The sequence below is a fragment of the Punctularia strigosozonata genome (genome assembly GCF_000264995.1).
Source record: "Punctularia strigosozonata HHB-11173 SS5 unplaced genomic scaffold PUNSTscaffold_1, whole genome shotgun sequence".
NCBI classification, from domain to species: Eukaryota; Fungi; Basidiomycota; class Agaricomycetes; order Corticiales; family Punctulariaceae; genus Punctularia; species Punctularia strigosozonata.
Genome location: NW_006767433.1, coordinates 2,479,583 through 2,497,038, shown reverse-complemented (window position 1 = coordinate 2,497,038; position 17,456 = coordinate 2,479,583). Strand labels below are relative to the sequence as shown.

Here is a 17,456-nt window from a genome sequence, read left to right as displayed (position 1 = left end):
CTGCAGCGATCCCTTGCACGGCGAAGTATTACGTAACACAATGGCGGCAGTACGATGCCGTGCCATTGTCCCCCGTCTACAATAGGCGACGGTGATCCCACGCCGCAAGCAATCCCCTCTGATCAACTCATTCCTTTCCAATGGCCAGCGACATACGAGAAAGGCTACTTTCCGCTGAGCAGCAGCTCCTCAACGCGGTCACAAGCGGCGGGACCTCCTTACTTGACTTCCACGTTACATGGGATGCGCTCTCGGTCGACGTTGAGCGAGCCGTCGAAAGCAACTCGCTCGACGAACAAATGAGGTCCATCGCGAATAGTGTCACATCTCGGGTGTCAATACTCGTCGAACATTTCCTTAAACTCAACTCCTCATCATCATCTTTCCAATCCTCATTTCTGGATACCGTGGAGCACATATTGAACAGCACGGACATCATACCCAACGATAAGGATGAATCGTCATCGGACTTCGTAAGCTCCATCCAACGCTACGGCTGGGTTGAACTCATTCCAGCATCAGGAACCTGAAATCTGCGCGACAATGTCCTACGTCGAACCTGCTTATCAATGGCTTATCGCCAATATCCACAATCCCTACCCTTCTACAGCAGAGAAGATCCGTCTCGCTCGCAAAAGCGGAGTCACAGTCGAGGTCATATCAGATTGGTTTTCCAGAGCGCGGCGGCGCATGGGTTGGACCAACATCTGCGCCACCTATTTCAACAACTGCAAAAGTGATATGATCGATGCCGCTCGCCGAGCTTACGTTGACGATTTAGAACAACCTCATAAACCCCTACCTCAAGAATTGGCAATGGTATTCGTACAGCTTCGTAGCCGGGCCCTTGAGTTATACTCGGGCAAGTACAGAGCGAGTGAATTGGTGAAGAGACTCCAGCCTGTTGTTCAGTCGGTCGACAAAGTTGGACACAGAACTTCCAGACGCCGGCGAAAGGGCAAGAACTCAATATGCACATTGTCCTCAGGAATTTTGCCCGAAAATCCTGCGGCTTCGTATCCATCGCCACCCTCATCTTCTCCCGCGGACCAGTCTACGACAGAGTCGGAGGACATCTCTCAATGCGGACAGAAGCGTCGGCGCTTGTCTCCACCGTCTGGCCCGCCCGCAAAACGCCACAGGTATGCTTTGCAACGAATCTGCATGAGACCTCATTACTTAATTCAATACGTCAGATCCGTCGATGTGACAGCAGACCCTGCTCATCCTCTGCAGTTACCTTCTCCATTGGCGAGCCCGAAGGTCACAGCTGAGGATGTCCCCGCTACGCAAATGCGCAGAAAGCGTCGACTCTCTACATCCGCCTCGGAAGGTCTCCCTAAGCGACCCCGGGGCGCCCCAAAAACTTCCCGATTGCAAGTCGTGTCGGACCCATTCCCTGCACATAGTGCGGATGTCCATAACGAGGATCCTTCCTACGATCTCTTCGGCGGTTTCTTTACCTCGAAGTTCTCGAACATACATGTGGTACCCGAAATTACCACCCCGATGGACGGTGCAGACCACAATGTAGACGTAGGATGGCTGCCTTCAAATGGCTCTTCTCACCCGTCACCCCCTCTCGTGTCGCTCCTTGCTCCCCTTTCTCACTTGGAGCTGCCGGACGGTGAATTCTTTCACAACGCGAATCCCGCAATCTTCGACCCATCCCAGTCCTTATTCGGCGCCGGCTATAACGACTATTCAACCCTGTCAGGCAACCAGGATGCGTTCAATTTCGACCCGTTGCCGAATTATAAGGACTTTTCTGTCGACGTGTCCCGGTTGTCTTACCCCTCTTCGCACCAGAACGCAACGTATTCGAATCTTCTCGATTTGTCTCCATCCTCGGAACAGGTGCTCTCCATCGCCTCCTGTCTCTCATCTGGACCCGTCCGCGAGCAAAACCAAAGTTTCCTTGCCCTTCTCGCCGAACCAGATTCCGGCACATCCGCAGCTTGCCTCCCTTTGACCGACCTTGAGGCCATGGAGGCCCCCTCATCTGTTTCAGCGGACACAATTCCTATTGACGCGGCGGGTTGCGACTTCGCATCGCACGATATCGACTTTGGGACCATGTTGAATCCAACTAGCCCGGACGCCGATGATCTTTCACTTGGAATCCCAGGCGAGCGTGCCGTCCAGTTCATGTGATCCCACAACGCCACTTTCCCCATTTTACTCAAATTATACTTCATTCATGCTATCTCTCCGTGCTCATTCATCTTAATTCCCCTTGCATTATGCTATCGTTGCTGTTGCCGTTACTCGATGTATCGCTGTCATTGCTGTCATCCACTGTATGTATACCACTCCATGGTTCTCAGTAATCTATTCGTATATTATTTTCTGCTTTTCGTGCTATCTACTGGGTGTGTGTAGTGCTCATTGTATTTATTCAATACTACACGTCGAGCTGCTTTAAGTTGCCAATTCACGCACTCCTCCAGTCGAATACTGCATCTCTATGAAGGTGTGTTTCCAACACGAACCTTTAAGTATTAATGATTACTTCGGAAAGGCGAAGCACCGTAGCGAGGCCTTGGGGCAACGGCAACATGTAGCATCAAGAAAGTCCGCAGCTTGTAGCAGACATATATAAGTGGAATGTTTCCGCTCAAGAAATATGTATGGAAAGCAGAGAACGATATGGCGGTTTGCATCGATGTTGCATTACTTAAGCGTCACTTTTCTGCATTTAGTGGATCCGGATTAATCTGGAAATTATGTATGCTACTCTCACAGTGGGTGCGCAGTGATCCCCACGCAATCCGGTTGTAATGCAACGTCCCTCGAAACCATGACAAGCTTGATCGTAGTTTGAACTACAGGAAATGATACAATTATAAAAGGTAGTCATGCATGTATGCACAAGCGACTCAATCGCAAGCGACGGGATGAACGTTTTTCGTGAAGGTCAGCATGTGGCATGTGATATATCCTTTGGCAAATCCGGCAGCCGCGTATGAGAAGAGGTATTCCCACTTCCGCTTTAGTGCGTCGAAGTCGTACTTGTTTTCATAATGTGCCTGCGTCCTCGGCAACGACGCGATGTATTGCTTTGATGTCGTCGGTGAAAGACCGAGGGCTGCAGGCGTGAGATTCTTCGCTGCCCGTCGTCCCCATGTTCTGAGCGTCCGCGGGTAGTCTGAAACAACTGAGGTGAAACAAATGCTTCGGCGATGATTCGTTATACGTACGCGCAGCATGATTTTCTATACCCTCGAGAAGGAAGCGACCTTCCGAAGCGGAATGTGCAGCATTGACAAGGGCCGTTGCACTCGGTAGATTGCTGTTGGGCCACATGTAACGGCGCATAAAGTCGTCCGGTCTGCGGCAGAGTGGTTTCAATCCACTAATATAGTTTCGCGATGAGAGCTCCACGCTACACGCACTGATATGCGGAGAAGCGGCACTCCGGGAAGGTTGACGAAGTCACAACGGCGGTCGAACCGTCATCTTTGAGTGCCCAGTCAACCATCTTGAAGTACGTTTCATAATACTGAAAAACGGCATTATCAAAAATTTCATTTCTGACATCACGGAGGGCTGGATGTACCTTTGTGCCGACATGCTACGCATTTGATATTGAATAACCGTACTCACCTCAATTGCAGGTACTCACCTCAAGCATTTCGATGCTAACGAAGGCATCAAACGCCTTCTCGAATTCCGGAGGCAGTTGTCTGTAGTCCATGAGATGCACACGGATGTGTCCATCTAAACCTGCCTCCTTGATGCGTTCCTCGGCGAGTTTCTTCTGTTCGATGGACAAGGTAAGAGTGTCAACTTGAGCACCATAGGACCGAGCAGCCTGGGGCATTGGAATTAACAAAGGAAGCGGCGTCATGGTAATATACCGTACTTCGATAGCGAAGCCTCCCCATCCAGAGCCGAACTCTAAGATACGATAACCTGGTTTGATACGAGCAGCTTTCAGGACATGCCGCAGCTTGCGCAACTGTGCCCGCTCCAAATCGTCCGGCGTAGGACCGGAGATAATGTCTCCGCGAACGCCGCCCTCCTCCTCTCCCCATAGAGCGGTTGAGTACATCATCTCTCGACTGAGGAATGTCTGCGGGAGGGTGATGAGCCAGAGAGCTGTTTGGTTGTGTATTCATCCTCACCTTGAATAGTTCGTTCGATTGATCGTAGCTCGCCATAGCATTCAATCTGGCGCGCGTGACAGATTGGCCAAATAGAGCATTTGATATGCCCGAGATTCTGGCTGATAGGCGATTGAATAACGAGGACATCCCGCCCATCCTAGGATTGTCAAGCCAGAGCTATGCCATCAATCAACCCCTTGGTTGGCGCTACGAAACAGTGAAACGTACATCAAACACTCCCTTGAGATTATCCACCCGTATGTCGCCTATCATGAAGGCTTCACTGACTACGAGAATGTCAACGCCAGCGTGGGATAAATGGGATCACAGAGAACCTACATCCTAGATCACCGGATCTATCGAGATAGAGTGGGACAACATCGAGATTTATATAGCTAGCACTCAAGAACGGGGGAAAACCCACAGAAAGAGGGCGCTCCAGAAATTGTCGTTGATAACGCGAATATGAACGACATTGCATTGGTCCGTATATTGACCGAATTGGTGTATGCCTTGGGCGTCCTCTATTTCGAGGTATCCAACGGCGATTGCTTGTTCCAAAAACGCCAAAATCGACGATCGGGCTAACGACAGATCGTCAATTTACGAATCGGATCAGCACCAGTCAAGCTGAACACACAAACCAGCAGCGCTAAACCAGGTACGAGGTTTTGTGATTAATGTTGTCGGAGACTTCGACAGAGAAGTTAGGGTGAAGGGGAACCCGGCAGTTACAGCAAGACTCATGTTGAAGGTGATCGCGATCGAGCGGGAGCAAGTTGCGATCTTCAAGGAGTTCGGGGTGCCCTTTTATTCGCTCGGGAAGGTCGCTGTGAAATACAACCCAAAACGCACTCCACATTATGTTGCATCGCACGAAGGGAAAGTGATAAAGTGCGAGATGGGACCATTGCCGAGTTTCGGAGGAGGCGTCCCGAAGGAGAGGAAGAGAGCCAACGACCTTCGTTCCAACAGCCTGTAGGTAAATCGGTCGCGATGGAAAATCTCTAGTCCATCATGCATTTTTTCCATCATGGCGGATTGGCGGCTTTCGATCTGGACTCGTCCAGCAACCGAAGAACATGAAGACACCTGCAGGACATTCAGGACTCGTGTTCGTCTTCCCCAATGATAGTGCTCACCGAAGACGTATGGATTGACCATATGTGATCAGCCCGTGAAACCGCAGATGGCCTTCCCGTGAATGGTGCCCGCCGATGACATTGCCTGTGCAGCGGCAGGCTCAGTGATGAGCAGCCGCCTATGCATCTTCATATTGCATGTGCTCAGATCATGCCGAGGGTGGGTACATTTGCGACCACGATTCCCTGGATGAGCACGTTGGTTGCTGCGCCAACTTCAGCCACCGAAACATGTATCGTTCGATGTTTAGGCGTGCAGGGTCGGAAGCAAGTCCGGAAGACTGGCATTGAGTTCTCCAGTCGGATAACTTCGGTGCCTGTAATTAGGTATCGGCGTGCCGTCACCCGCCGTACGCGTGTGTCACAAAAGGCCACAAAGGAGCGTTCCACACCGGAAGTTCCCGTCACCCGCACCTATTGCAGCTGTGAAGTTGAAACGTTGAAGCCTTCATCTGGAGTTGCATCTTGTTGAACCGAGCTCTTCAATTACTTTTTCATCACGTGACAGATTGCATGACACTCCTTCGTGCCAGAAAGTCCCGATAACTCTACGTATCAGCAAGGGCCGGCGGCGAGACGGAGATGAACATCGTTGCGTCCGGAACGGTTCCGTTTTGCGGGCAGTGTTTACCACGTGTAGGACTCGTGCATGAGCTTGCATCTCGCTATCTGTTCCGGCCTTCGCAACCGCTCGATGCCCTCCTTTCTCTCGTATGCACTACTAAGCCGGAAAGTACATCCACAGAAGTCACTGCCTGCCATATAACTGAGGGAATACGGCAGTATTTCAATGCCGACCCGGGACAGAAACGTCATCCTCAATTCTCCACATCCCGACCTTCCTCATAGCCTCCGCATCACCATCGGCCAGTTCCGGCGCGTGCAGCAATTTTCCGACCATGATCCAGGGATCTTTTGCACCCCCCTGTCGCAGAACTTCTTGCTTGTACCTTTCGCCGACGTTCCTGTTGAGAGGATCGGAGGCGAATAACTCGCGCCAAACGCGCGAGGCGATGGCTCGGTCGAACAGGTATGAGTAATACGTCGCACCGTAGCCGAAAAGGTGGCCGAACTGAGTTTGCCATGAGGTTCCTGGTACGTAAGGGATCAATCCCTGGTCATCGTATAATCTCGCCAAGGCTGCGGTAGAATCGAAATTTGGATTCAGGACGGCCGATGAATGATAGATCTGATCGAGAGCGGCAAGCATCATTTGAGTATGCGTGTCGATGGAACGGCAGGGGTCTTCATGGTGGTTACCAACTTGCGCGGTTAGAACGCCGTCATTCTTGTCGAAGAGACCCAGAACGGCCGAAGAATTGAGGAAATGTTCCATGAGAATGGACGGAAGCTCAACAAAATCTGTTGCACATCGCGTCCCTGAGACGTTCTGGTACTCCGTGCGTCCTATCATAGCTGAGATAGATGACATGAGAACACAGAAGAAACGAAACGGCAAAAGGACGTGACTCACAGTGCATAGCGTGGCCCATCTCGTGGAACAGAGTTAAAACCTCGTGCCATTCGAGAACGGTCGGTCCACGAGTTATCGAAGGCCGAGGGAACTCGCATAAGAGCACAACGACCGGAAGTTGGTATATACCCTCGTGGCCGCGTATTTGCCGTCGGTGCGCTGCTTCGAAATCGTCGGAGACCTTGCCGAGCAGATCCTCGCCGGGGCCAGCATGACTACTGACGCGATAATCACCAGCGAGGTCGTCATGGTCCACGCGCCGTGAGCAACGAACGGTGTAATGAGCAGCCCCACTGGCCTTTCCCCTCCGAGCGAAGAGGTCTGCATATATCCAACCTATCACACCGCATTCCTCGTCCAGTACCTCTAGTTTACGGACATCCGTATGCCAGACTTCGCCCGATGCGACATCAGCGGGTCGGAAGGTTATTCCATAGATGTGTTTGAATAGACGAGAAAGTCCCATGAATACGGTTCCCAGAGTAAGCGGCGGCAGCGGAATTGGGGGCGCCGGCGGTTCGGGAGGGCAATAGTAATCTCTGTCCCAAGCCTGGATGATCGGCTCCGGTCCTGTCCCATGATGCGCTTGCTTTCTGTGGCTCAGCATCCGGAGAGCACGCCTTGCGTACGGTTTCGTGTAATCCATCAGCGCGCTCAAGAAATGATGCACGTTCTCTGCGAGGAAACGAACATAAACCCCCGGAACACACGCCCGCATTGAGCAGCTCACCTGGACACTTAGCCATCTTGTCCGTCAGAGCCATATGCGCGAAACTGTCCTTCCCAACCAGCTGTGCAAGCTCCGCGCGCGCCCTGAGAAGTCGTTCAAGTATTTCAATCTGTTCCGGGGAGCTGGAGTTACTGGCGATATAAACCTTTCTCCGAGCCTCTTCTGAGGGAGCGGAGCGCATGATCATCTGCGCTTGCAGGGACCCCGGATAGACGAGTAGTTCGCGCCTGGTGAATTGTGCTTGTAGTTGAAGGCGTACGCCCATGCCCTTGTCCTTCAAGCCTTCCAACTCCGACCTTTCGATCCTCGCCGGAGGCTTGGCCGAGGTGGTTTCGTTGAGGAAGTGTCGGCCAAGTACCAAGATTTCTGAGGACAGAGAGACGAAACGATTTCGTTGTTCTGGGGGCAGATTTATGCCAGACTTTTCAAAGTCGCGCCAGAATATGAGGGCGGTTTGCCGAGCTTCTTCACTAAGTGTCGAAACGATCGAGGCGTCGTTTAGAGTGGCTTTCAAGACCTGCTTCCGATGAGCGTACGGATCAAGAGTCGGCGCAGCGACATACTTCGTAGAGGCCGACGTCCGTATTGAGCACGTTCATGAACTCGCATAACCTCTCATACACGTCATTGGCGGTGTTTATCCACAGCGCATCCGGATGCGCGTTACGGACAAGCTCTGCGAGGTCAATGACCCCGCACAGCAGGTCGCTGAGGCGGTCCAGGTTCTTGACAACTTTGAGGAGTTCATCTCTGGACTCTCGGGCACGAAGGATGCGGTCCGTGAGTAGCCGTGCTCTATGGAGGGTCGCGTCCGCAAGAGCATGGAAGCCCGCTGGCGATTGCAGGACGGAGTGACCGAATATGCCCGTGTGAGCGCGGGAAGAGAGGCGAGGCAGCGGAGGAGGCTGGTCGAACAGCGTTACGAGCGCAAGATCGTCGTTGGTGGGTGGAGCGGCCGCGGCGGATAGGGTGCGCGCTGATGGCGGAGGTGGTGCATGGAGGCAGCCCTTGAACCTGAAGACTGGCCGGGACTTGCTCAGAGCATCGGTGGCCGCTCTCGCCAGCATCGGTGACGGCGCAAACCTCGGTGGCGTTGCCGCGTCTTTCTCTAATCGACTCAAGCTGCATCCTCCAATCAGCGCTGACGCCGATGAAACTCGACATCGACAGTTCCGTCCTGCATTTTATTGCCGCGCCCGTTGTTCCACCATGACCTATCTACCTACCATGAGTCGAATGACATACGCCACTATATTTACGAATAAGGTTCTGGCAATAGTTGGTACAGCAAGGCAGCTGACACCGGCACCTTGGGTATTTCTAGCATATATATAAGCTGCAGCTGCAATTGATCCCATAGATTGCTCTACCATCAATGACACACCGGACAGTCAAACGGTAGATTAAGTTATGGTCAATGTATGGATAGTATATGCGATGATGTATGTGGTATACCCTGTAGGTCGCTCTCGAATGTAAAGAACTGCCGAATACGATGTTTGTAAGATATGTGCCGATACCTAACCCGAATCATGATCCATCCATATCTAAGGATAGTGAAATGCTGCTATCTTGCGGGCTTTGCTTCACGTGTCCATTCCCGCCCTCGCCGTATCCGCTCGAGGAATCGGCGTCGTTCGATGAAGTCGGAGGTCCTGGCTCCGACTGGTCGATAGTGGCTCCAGGAACTGGCTCAACAGCGTAAAACCAGTATTTGCTTTTTTTCTTTGTTCCCACCTGATCCACAGCAGTCTCCGTCGGTTTGAGCACCGCCGCACCCTGTCGCTGGTTTCGGGTTTCTGCAGCCACAGATACGGCCGAACCGCCATCGCTGGCGCTACTGTCATGGGTTCGTGCACGTTTTGGTGCAGGGCCCTCGCCCCGTGTTTCAGGAGGAGCGCCTAGTCGTGCCGAGCGTCTCTCTCCGCGCCAGTCAGACCAATCATCGACATCTTGGCGATAGCCATTTGTGACGGTCCGGGTAGAGCGGCGCCTTCCGTTCCCATTGCGACGACCATTACTAGGTCCTCCATCTTCGACGACTGAATCATAATCGTCGTCGTCGTGTTCTTCTTTGTACTGGTAGTCTTCCTCCATATCGTCCTGCAATCTTTATTCCAGAAAAGGGACGGAAGAAATGAACCATCACACACGTCACTGTCAGGGTCTTCATGCTGGTAAACGTAGTCAGGTCGACGTGTCTGTCGACGTGTCCTTGTTTCACGAATCTCCGCTTGAGCCATGAGGATTTGACGTTGCTGAATTTTCTTCCGGACACGTGCCACGCGCTACCAGAGGAATCGTTAGCAACAGTCATAAAAATGGAATACGGCCCAACAATATCATGCCGAACGCATGTCTCATGTATCTGGGCGAGAAGAAGCACGGAACCGCCGCACACTCACCGCCAGCTCTGCGTCGATCTTTTCAACCCGCTCTTCGAGAGCAAGAACCAGAGCTGCGTGTGCAACTTCGAGGCGCTTCTTCACACTCTGAGGCGCCATTTGTTTCAACTTCTCAATCGCAGCCATGTATTCTTCTCGGCTGGATGATACGACCTCAAACCCCGCCGTGATCTTCCACGGATTCGTTGATGCCCATACACGTGGAGAATCTGCGGGTTTGGAGCGGTAAGTGCGTGGCGTGGACATGAGGTTGGTGCGGCGGACCCCCAAAGAGACAGAAATGACCCGGTGGTGGGAGCACATGGCGGATTATTAACAACGGACAACACGTACCGTCCGCAATCCAATATCGTTTACGCGTGATGTCCTGGCCTACGGGCAGCAGTTGCAGGTTTTCCCGTGAGTGAGGGTCGCTGGGGTCGGGTAGGGGTGGCGCTGACGACGGTTCCTTTCTTTTGTGCTTGTTGTGGACGACGCCCCACGCGCTATCGATGATGCCCTTGATTTCTGTGCCGTGAGTTAACTGAAGCTCAACTAGCTGTCGCAGGATCTTGAGCTGCAGCACGTAAGTTATTGTAGGGCATGAATAATGTACAAACGAACCTTTAGATCCCAGTCCGCAGAGAAGAATCCCCCGGGTAAGTTCAAGAAGGGGTCCACATTGGCATGCAAGCTCTCGTCCCAGAAAACAGTCCTCTCCGAGGTTTTGAAATATTCGCCCAGTACGGCGGCCACCGTGCTGGAGATCTGATCCGTGCTGTAATGATTGACGATGACCGTAAATATGATGATCAGTATGGAACCGTGCTAGGACACGAGCTCACCTCAAATTACGCGTCTGCGGACGCAGGTTGGTGACAAAACGCGAAAGAATCTGAGTCATGACATTGGTGGCTTCAGGCGACAGCAGCGCATCCTCGAAGCTGACGACAATGAACGCGACGCCCCTTCAGCCTTGGACCATGAAGTCGGATAAAAGAGGGCCGGCGTACTCCTGAGGTGATTCCAAACCCTCAACCTTCGCCTTCAAGGGTGTAAACTTGCATATGAATGCGTATACGAATAAGGTTTCCCAGCGACCCGACGGATGCGTGGCGTTGGACGGCGGACAAACATGGCCTTTCTTGTCTGGTTTCAGGACTGTCGGGGCTACAGGCGCTTTCATCGCAGCGCCAGCAAGCGAGCCTTGTTGAGGGTAGGAGCAAAGAAGCACTCTGATTGGACTTCGTCATGTCTATTTGAACTCCCGAGATTGGAGATTACACGAATGATTCGCACGTTTTCCAAGCTATCATACAAGGAGCATTCGCAAAATACATGACAGCCCCAAGGCGACGAACACGAGGACCAAGGACCGCCTGGAAGTAGTGTACTGTACCCTGCAAGCAAATGCCGCCACCCACGCAACAACAAGCTGATTCGAGAACACCCGCTCGGTGTTATCCTGGCCCAACCTGCGAGAGTGGTGAGTGAGGTGGCGAGAATCCGAGAGGATGGGATTACTTTGGGGATGTCATGGTGCTCGCTCAGGGCCTCTAGTTTGGCGTTGAACTCGTTAACTCGGTCCTTGTGAGTTTTGTTGGCGAGCTTAGCCACACGAGTAGCCATCTTAAAGCTGTATGAGCCTCACTCAATGGTTCATACGTGAATCCCACTCACCCGTTGGCGCTGGATAGCTTCGAATCGTTTCTCGGCTTCGGTTTTCTTCTCATTGCTACCGGAAACCGCTGGAAGGTCCTTGTTGCTGCCTGAGGGAGTTCCTGAACGACTCCGTTCCTCCTCTTTGCGCAGCGTATCTTCCGCTCTTTCCCGTTCGCGTTCTTTCTCGACTTTGGAATGGGACTTCCCTTTCTTCTTTCTAGGATATCGTCAGCGGTGCTCATTCGTCATGAGGATCGAGGACACACTTCTTCACAATACCCCCCTCAGTGACACCACCCTTCAACTTCAACGACCCCCCGGGGCGGAAGTCATAGTCGGACATGCGGAGGACATGCAAAGTCGGGAAGCAAGGCGGGGGTAGTCACGTGTATCATTCATTGCACCGAGCGTCGCTGTCTGAGTGCGCGCGTCCAACTCGAGCTCCTCTGGAGCTTCACGCAAGGTAATACTACCAGGCATTTACAACTGAAGAGATGGTTGTTCTGTCTTCTCCTGTCCACTACATTGTCTCCACGCCGCCCGTCACGCGTGCCTGGACTGCTGGGACTGTGTTTTTATCACTGCTGTACTTCTGGATTCGCTACGGTCGCGGTGGGACCACTCCTTACCTCACCCTGATACCTGGTCAAAGTCTTTTCTATCCATGGACCCTCGTGACATCTGGCCTAGTGGAAACAACCGTCATAGAGGTATGCAAGACATTGACTCCTGCTGTCCCGCGAGCTCATCGCAAACAACCGTAGCTGCTAGTAACGATACTCGTCATACCACCTTCTCTGCGATACTTAGAGAGATTGTGGGGAGCAATTGAAACCGCCAAATTTATCGTCGTCACACTTGCCATATCGAATGTGATTGCCCTTGCATTCAACTGGATCGAATATATTGTCCTTCGGAGCCCCACATTTTTGTGAGCCTAACCTCGCATAATCATCAAGATTGCCGCGCTGACCTACTCATGGGTTCGGGATGGAATATCATGGTCAAATGGCGCTCCAAACCGGAATACTTGTGGCATTCACGCAACTCATTCCTGAGCATCAGGTTCAGGTGTTTGGCATCCTCAAAGCGCGGGTCAAGGTATTGTCGCCAATATGATCGTTTTGCAGTCCTTGATGCTTGTCAGGCACTTCCCATGGCCTATCTTACGTTCTCAACAGTTATGGGTTTAGTGGGCTTTCAATGTCCATTCATCATCATACAATTCGCGTGGTGAGTCAAATCGTCGTGCCTGGATGAACCTCTGTTCACCCTCAACTCAGGCTTGTATCCTGGATTTACCTCCGGTTCTACAAGAAGAACACGGGGGACACCGTAGACGGAGGGCCTGTTTATGGTGATCGAAGCGAGACCTTTGCGTTCATCCAATGGTTTCCGCCCTTCGTCCAGTGGGTCTTGTATCGAAGATCGTGAACTTATCGCTAATATGTCGCAGTGCCCCGATCTCTGTCCTCTCTAATACAGCCCACCATCTTGCCAACCGCTTCCATCTAATCCCGGGCGCCACCTTGGACGTTGAAGCTGGTGCATATGCCCAGCTTCCGGGCGGTGCCAGGGCAGAAGCGGAGCGAAGAAGGTCAGTCTCCCCCGCCAGCCGTTAGAGGATGGCAGGACGTAACTGGTGTGCTGTAGGGCAATGGCCTTGAAAGCGCTTGATCAACGACTCGCAAACTCACATCAAGCTGCTCAACCCGTCGTGCCTGCTTCCTCGTCCTCTGATGCGGCGAATCCGCAAGAAAGTAGCGAGAACGGGTCTATTCAAAAGGTATAAGCATGATGTGTTGAGGATTGAATTATCGATGGTCCAGTATACGGTACTTATACTTTCGATATAATGTGCGAATCGTCGCGACGTCGGATAACCTTAACCCTAAGCCAACGTCGACTGCTGGAGAACGTGGTGTCGTATGTAACCTTTCTTGCGATGTCTCCACGGCCTTCAACATCCTCAGTCGCGCTTCAGAGCACTACCAGCTCGCCCAGTGCCAATGTTGCGTCCTCCTCAACTGTGCTGTCCGCAGCGAGGGCGCAGCGCAAGACTGGGCCCACTTGGCCACCCCAAAGCTTCTCGGTCTCGGAGGATGTTGACCATTCCGAACCGGCTGTGACACCAGATGAACTGTTTGTTAGACACACCGTGGCGGAAGTGAGAACGATACAAGAGAAATTGAAGTACGTACCTTAAGGCAATGATTCAACCGTCCATTCAAGTCAGATTCCCAGAGCCGATGCCAATGCAAAGCAGTCCGAGCTTCGGCTCATGGTAGGGTCCGTGATGCTACAGTCTCGCCAAATTCAACTTCGATTCTCATAGTTCGCCTTGAAAGAATAGGGAAAGATACCGCGACTTGCTACAGGCATCGGCATCCATCATCGCGATCGCGGAATCATCCAGACGTGTTCAACGCTCACTCGTAGAAATGAAAGAAGTAGTATCAAATCCAAATATCCTCCGACAAGCGAGTCTCAACCTTCCCGCGGGGGGAGATGGTACGGTTTCACCGTTTGCATGCGCGCCCTGCGTTGCTAATACGCTTAGATGTTCGAGTTGACTCGCTCCAGTCATTGGCAGCTCATGTCAAGCTGCTACTGGACTCCCCAGAGCACCTGTGGCGGTTGATCGAGTCCAAAAAGTACTTCCAAGCTACTTGGCTCTTTCTCCTTGCCCGGGTGGCGTATCGGGGGTTGTCTACCGACGACATGGAAGAAGAAGGCTGGCCAGACACCGATGTCATGGTTGGAGAAGTTCATACACTATTTTCTGTTCCATGCTGACCGATGAGTAGGAGCAGTTTCCCCTGATCAAGCGGCAATGGGAAACTATAGCACATTTCCGTTCACAGATCGGACATAGGGCCGCTCTTTCGCTAAGGGAATGCAATTTAACGATTGAGGTGCGTCACATAATCTTCATCAATACGCAAGGCCTAAAGAGGTTGTGTAGGCCGTGTGCTCGGTCGTCTTAGCGCTACACCTCCTTGACTCAAAACCTTTGACAGAAACTATCTCAGTTCTGCTCACACAGCGCTCGAAAGCGGCCCAAGCAATGCTGGCATCCACGGCCCATAAAGCCAGCTTTCCGTCGTCACGTCAACCAGGCCACGGCAATTCGGACAAGCTCATCCCGAATGGCATTTCCCCGCAGAAATCAAGGAAGAAGATCTTTAGAGAGATTCGCCAAGCCATCGAACGCGCATTCGCACTTATGTCGATGACTGTTGGCTGTGCGAGAGGTGTATTCGCTGATGGACCCGATCAACACCCGTCACTTGTCCGACAGGTCCTTGATTACGTGCAGGCTGACTCGTCGAGTCCATATTGTGATCGAATACCTGAAGAGTTACGTTTAAACACCCCAAAACTTCTATCAACACTTCCTTCTCCCACCCAATCTCAGCTTTTACCACAGAATCTCCGGAGATACAGACCTTATATCGACTTACATTCACCGACCACTGTTGTCACAGGCGGCGAACTCGCGGACAAGATTGATGCATGGTTCCAGAGGACACTGGGCGCCGTGAACGAGGCTTTGAGCCGCTGGGTTACAGAACTTGACAGCGTCAGGCAATTGTGGGCACTACGACGTGCACTGAGAATGTGGCTTGAAGCGGATGAAGTGCTGGAGGAGACCGAAAGGCGACGATTACGGTCAATGTTAGACGGCGTTTGTTGTGCACATGCGTCCTCGATATGGTCGAAATCATTAGCTTCATCTGCGTCATTGTTTCGAAAACAGTTACAGCGGGCTTTGGAAGACTCAGGTGTGTTTGCAGTTACAGCTTGGTCTAGTTCGACTCATTGAGCATATAATAGACCGTAATAACGAGAGCTCGCAAGCCTCTTTGTATACGCACGATGCCTCGGAGTTTCCCGCGGATTCTTTCCATGAACGGTATAGAGTTGCTCTGAAGCATCAAGTCGCAGGGCGGTCAGCTCCAGTGGCTCGCATATTGATTGTTGTGGAGGATTCAGTTAGAGAGATACGGACAGGATTGGATTATCTGAACGGTGCTGATCAAGAGACCAGGTAAATAACCCCATTTTTGCGATGGAGCAAGCGTTCAACGGACTTGCCAGAGAATTGGTCAATACGATGAAACGGTTATATGAGCCCGAGGCAGATCAACTATATACAGTTATATTGGGGGCGATGATTGATGCTTTCAGTGATGCCACTGCGATTCCAGGTCTGCCGCGCTCCCTCAGGGTGATCTACCTCCTAACAACGGCAGCTAGGCCATGGCATCGAGCGAATGCTTCTCATCGGTCGTGTGGCGAACGATCTCGCGGAGTCCCCTGTCTTTGTGCCTTCGCTAGGTGGTAGTCAGCGTGCTCAGTCAGGTACAACTTCCGGTACCTAATTACTCAGCAATGCGCTAATCGTGTGTCCAATAGCATTTCGGGAGAAGGCCCAAGGACTGTACCAGCGCACACTCGATCAGTGGCGTCATGACACAGTACTTAACGCAGCTCTACTATATCATGAGCGTGTCGCTCGGTGTGGTGGCGGCACAACTGAAACCGGTGTGTGGATGCTATAGCCTGACACCTTGCCCCGTACTTAGCTACGACAGGGCCGGCGCAACCTTCGGCTGCGTTGCTGGACTGCTTCAAGACTCTGTCGACATCGATTCACGAATTAGGTCTCTCTAAGTCGCACAGGCGGCGGACCGTCGTCGCACAGCAAACTTTGCGTGATTTCTGCACGCGTCTGCTAGAACCCAAAGCGAGTGCAAAGGATTGCGCGCGTAGATGCTGGGATTTGAGCTTCGTTGATCATCTGGTGAAACTTGCCATAGCGGAGGATGACCGTGGCGAGCTATCCAAGGGCTTGCGGGACCGGATCTCAGAGCTGCGGAACCAGGTGCGTCGAACATTTTGTAGGAAGAGCACCTTCGATGACTATCCCACTTCAGCTGAGCCATGATGCTATCACCGCAGCAGATGCAGACAAGCACTTGTCTGAGCACTTCGTGCGAAGCCAGGTGCTCCTCGAGCCCTTCATGCCTCCAGATGCGAAGGAAACAAGTTTACTAAAATCAACCGGGTTGGAGACGCGGTTACTCCCTCCAGTCGAATTGATCAAACCCGCAGCTCGTTTTGGGCTGCTTCTAATACCAGATTCAACTACTGCTTAGGTACATGCCGTGTGTTTGTGGATAAACCTGTGTCAGTGCCATTCGATCGCCCGAGAAAGCTCATGTTTTCCCCAGGGTAGGTTCAAGCTTGCTTCGACCGTGACCACATCGGAGTTTGGTAACTTGCATATCTTTGAACACAGGCAAGAACGAACGGGCAACGGATTCCACAATCAGAATAAATAAGCACGGTGTGCAGCTCGGGTGTACCCAACAACAAGCAAGCGGAAGTGTCTATGCGCCTCCCCTAAGAACGGATGAGTGTCGTTTGTTAGTCGCAGATTGCAGCAGGACAAACACTAGGATGTTGTTTCTGTAGTGCACGGACGTGCTGTGAGTGACTAAACTGCCAGCAGAGATTCGGGCTCACATGGGAATATGAATTAGCTTCACAAAATATCCGATGAAGCCCATGATAGAAAATCCAATGGCAACGGCTTTGCATATTTGGGTGAACTCTGTGCTGATCAGCAATGCTTGATGATGTTGAGATGGCATTGCGCGTACCCTTGCGCGAAGGCTTCGTGCACCGTGTCATGAACTGCAACGTAGAAATTCAGTCACAAAGAAGCAGAAACATGCACGGTAGCTGACTTGTCTTCCATCCTGAACAAATTGCTGGGGGACCTCGAGATATTCGCGCAGTTTCTCGGACATTGTGGGACAAGGGAAGGTGAAGCTAGGAGGGCGCTGGCGGTGGTCGACGTGGAAGGGCTTTGGTGGCTGTGCCCGATTTCCGACCTCTTGTTCAAGCGCTGGTTAGTCCGAGACGGAAGTCGTCTTATAGAGGCGG

General features: G+C 52.1%; 8 protein-coding genes across 8 annotated transcripts; 3 read left to right on the top strand and 5 right to left on the bottom strand.

Annotated features, from left to right (window-relative positions):
- Window positions 1-140: 140 nt before the first annotated feature.
- Window positions 141-2,214, top strand: PUNSTDRAFT_140386 (uncharacterized protein; the record flags this gene model as incomplete). Its single annotated transcript, XM_007378834.1, has 3 exons — window positions 141-473; window positions 523-1,142; window positions 1,197-2,214. The coding sequence occupies 3 exons, from the start codon at window positions 141-143 to the stop codon at window positions 2,152-2,154; spliced, it is 1,911 nt and encodes a 636-aa protein (XP_007378896.1). The 3' UTR covers window positions 2,155-2,214.
- A 594-nt stretch (window positions 2,215-2,808) lies between these two features.
- On the bottom strand, window positions 2,809-5,033 carry PUNSTDRAFT_140385 (cyclopropane fatty acid synthase). The gene is made up of 11 exons (XM_007378833.1): window positions 4,754-5,033; window positions 4,534-4,693; window positions 4,449-4,465; window positions 4,338-4,396; window positions 4,128-4,286; window positions 3,866-4,075; window positions 3,626-3,814; window positions 3,560-3,574; window positions 3,396-3,502; window positions 3,201-3,331; window positions 2,809-3,148 (listed from the first exon to the last, which is right to left on the bottom strand). The coding sequence occupies exons 1-11, from the start codon at window positions 4,854-4,856 to the stop codon at window positions 2,880-2,882; spliced, it is 1,419 nt and encodes a 472-aa protein (XP_007378895.1). The 5' UTR covers window positions 4,857-5,033; the 3' UTR covers window positions 2,809-2,879.
- A 921-nt stretch (window positions 5,034-5,954) lies between these two features.
- On the bottom strand, window positions 5,955-8,522 carry PUNSTDRAFT_79927 (mitochondrial intermediate peptidase; the record flags this gene model as incomplete). The annotated part of the gene is made up of 4 exons (XM_007378832.1): window positions 5,955-6,667; window positions 6,726-7,400; window positions 7,456-7,972; window positions 8,019-8,522. 4 exons carry the CDS (start codon window positions 8,520-8,522, stop codon window positions 6,039-6,041), a joined length of 2,325 nt encoding a protein of 774 aa, XP_007378894.1. The 3' UTR covers window positions 5,955-6,038.
- Window positions 8,523-8,985: 463 nt separating this feature from the next.
- On the bottom strand, window positions 8,986-11,025 carry PUNSTDRAFT_56275 (uncharacterized protein; the record flags this gene model as incomplete). The annotated part of the gene is made up of 7 exons (XM_007378831.1): window positions 8,986-9,565; window positions 9,586-9,743; window positions 9,861-10,069; window positions 10,194-10,416; window positions 10,464-10,617; window positions 10,685-10,783; window positions 10,853-11,025. The coding sequence occupies 7 exons, from the start codon at window positions 11,023-11,025 to the stop codon at window positions 8,986-8,988; spliced, it is 1,596 nt and encodes a 531-aa protein (XP_007378893.1).
- On the bottom strand, window positions 11,022-11,844 carry PUNSTDRAFT_59039 (DUF1754-domain-containing protein; the record flags this gene model as incomplete). Its single annotated transcript, XM_007378830.1, has 3 exons — window positions 11,022-11,468; window positions 11,520-11,707; window positions 11,766-11,844. 3 exons carry the CDS (start codon window positions 11,842-11,844, stop codon window positions 11,022-11,024), a joined length of 714 nt encoding a protein of 237 aa, XP_007378892.1.
- Window positions 11,845-11,995: 151 nt separating this feature from the next.
- PUNSTDRAFT_117593 (DUF1751-domain-containing protein) lies at window positions 11,996-13,393 on the top strand (the record flags this gene model as incomplete). Its single annotated transcript, XM_007378829.1, has 7 exons — window positions 11,996-12,211; window positions 12,266-12,432; window positions 12,485-12,602; window positions 12,649-12,734; window positions 12,785-12,910; window positions 12,958-13,098; window positions 13,155-13,393. 7 exons carry the CDS (start codon window positions 11,996-11,998, stop codon window positions 13,291-13,293), a joined length of 993 nt encoding a protein of 330 aa, XP_007378891.1. The 3' UTR covers window positions 13,294-13,393.
- A 53-nt stretch (window positions 13,394-13,446) lies between these two features.
- Window positions 13,447-15,327, top strand: PUNSTDRAFT_58257 (uncharacterized protein; the record flags this gene model as incomplete). The annotated part of the gene is made up of 6 exons (XM_007378828.1): window positions 13,447-13,694; window positions 13,746-13,790; window positions 13,855-14,012; window positions 14,062-14,267; window positions 14,309-14,416; window positions 14,467-15,327. The coding sequence occupies 6 exons, from the start codon at window positions 13,447-13,449 to the stop codon at window positions 15,325-15,327; spliced, it is 1,626 nt and encodes a 541-aa protein (XP_007378890.1).
- A 496-nt stretch (window positions 15,328-15,823) lies between these two features.
- Window positions 15,824-17,320, bottom strand: PUNSTDRAFT_95425 (protein translocase SEC6; the record flags this gene model as incomplete). Its single annotated transcript, XM_007378827.1, has 8 exons — window positions 15,824-15,866; window positions 15,921-16,049; window positions 16,100-16,389; window positions 16,442-16,911; window positions 16,964-16,976; window positions 17,034-17,121; window positions 17,171-17,204; window positions 17,258-17,320. 5 exons carry the CDS (start codon window positions 17,318-17,320, stop codon window positions 16,837-16,839), a joined length of 273 nt encoding a protein of 90 aa, XP_007378889.1. The 3' UTR covers window positions 15,824-15,866; window positions 15,921-16,049; window positions 16,100-16,389; window positions 16,442-16,836.
- Between the last annotated feature and the right edge of the window lie 136 nt (window positions 17,321-17,456).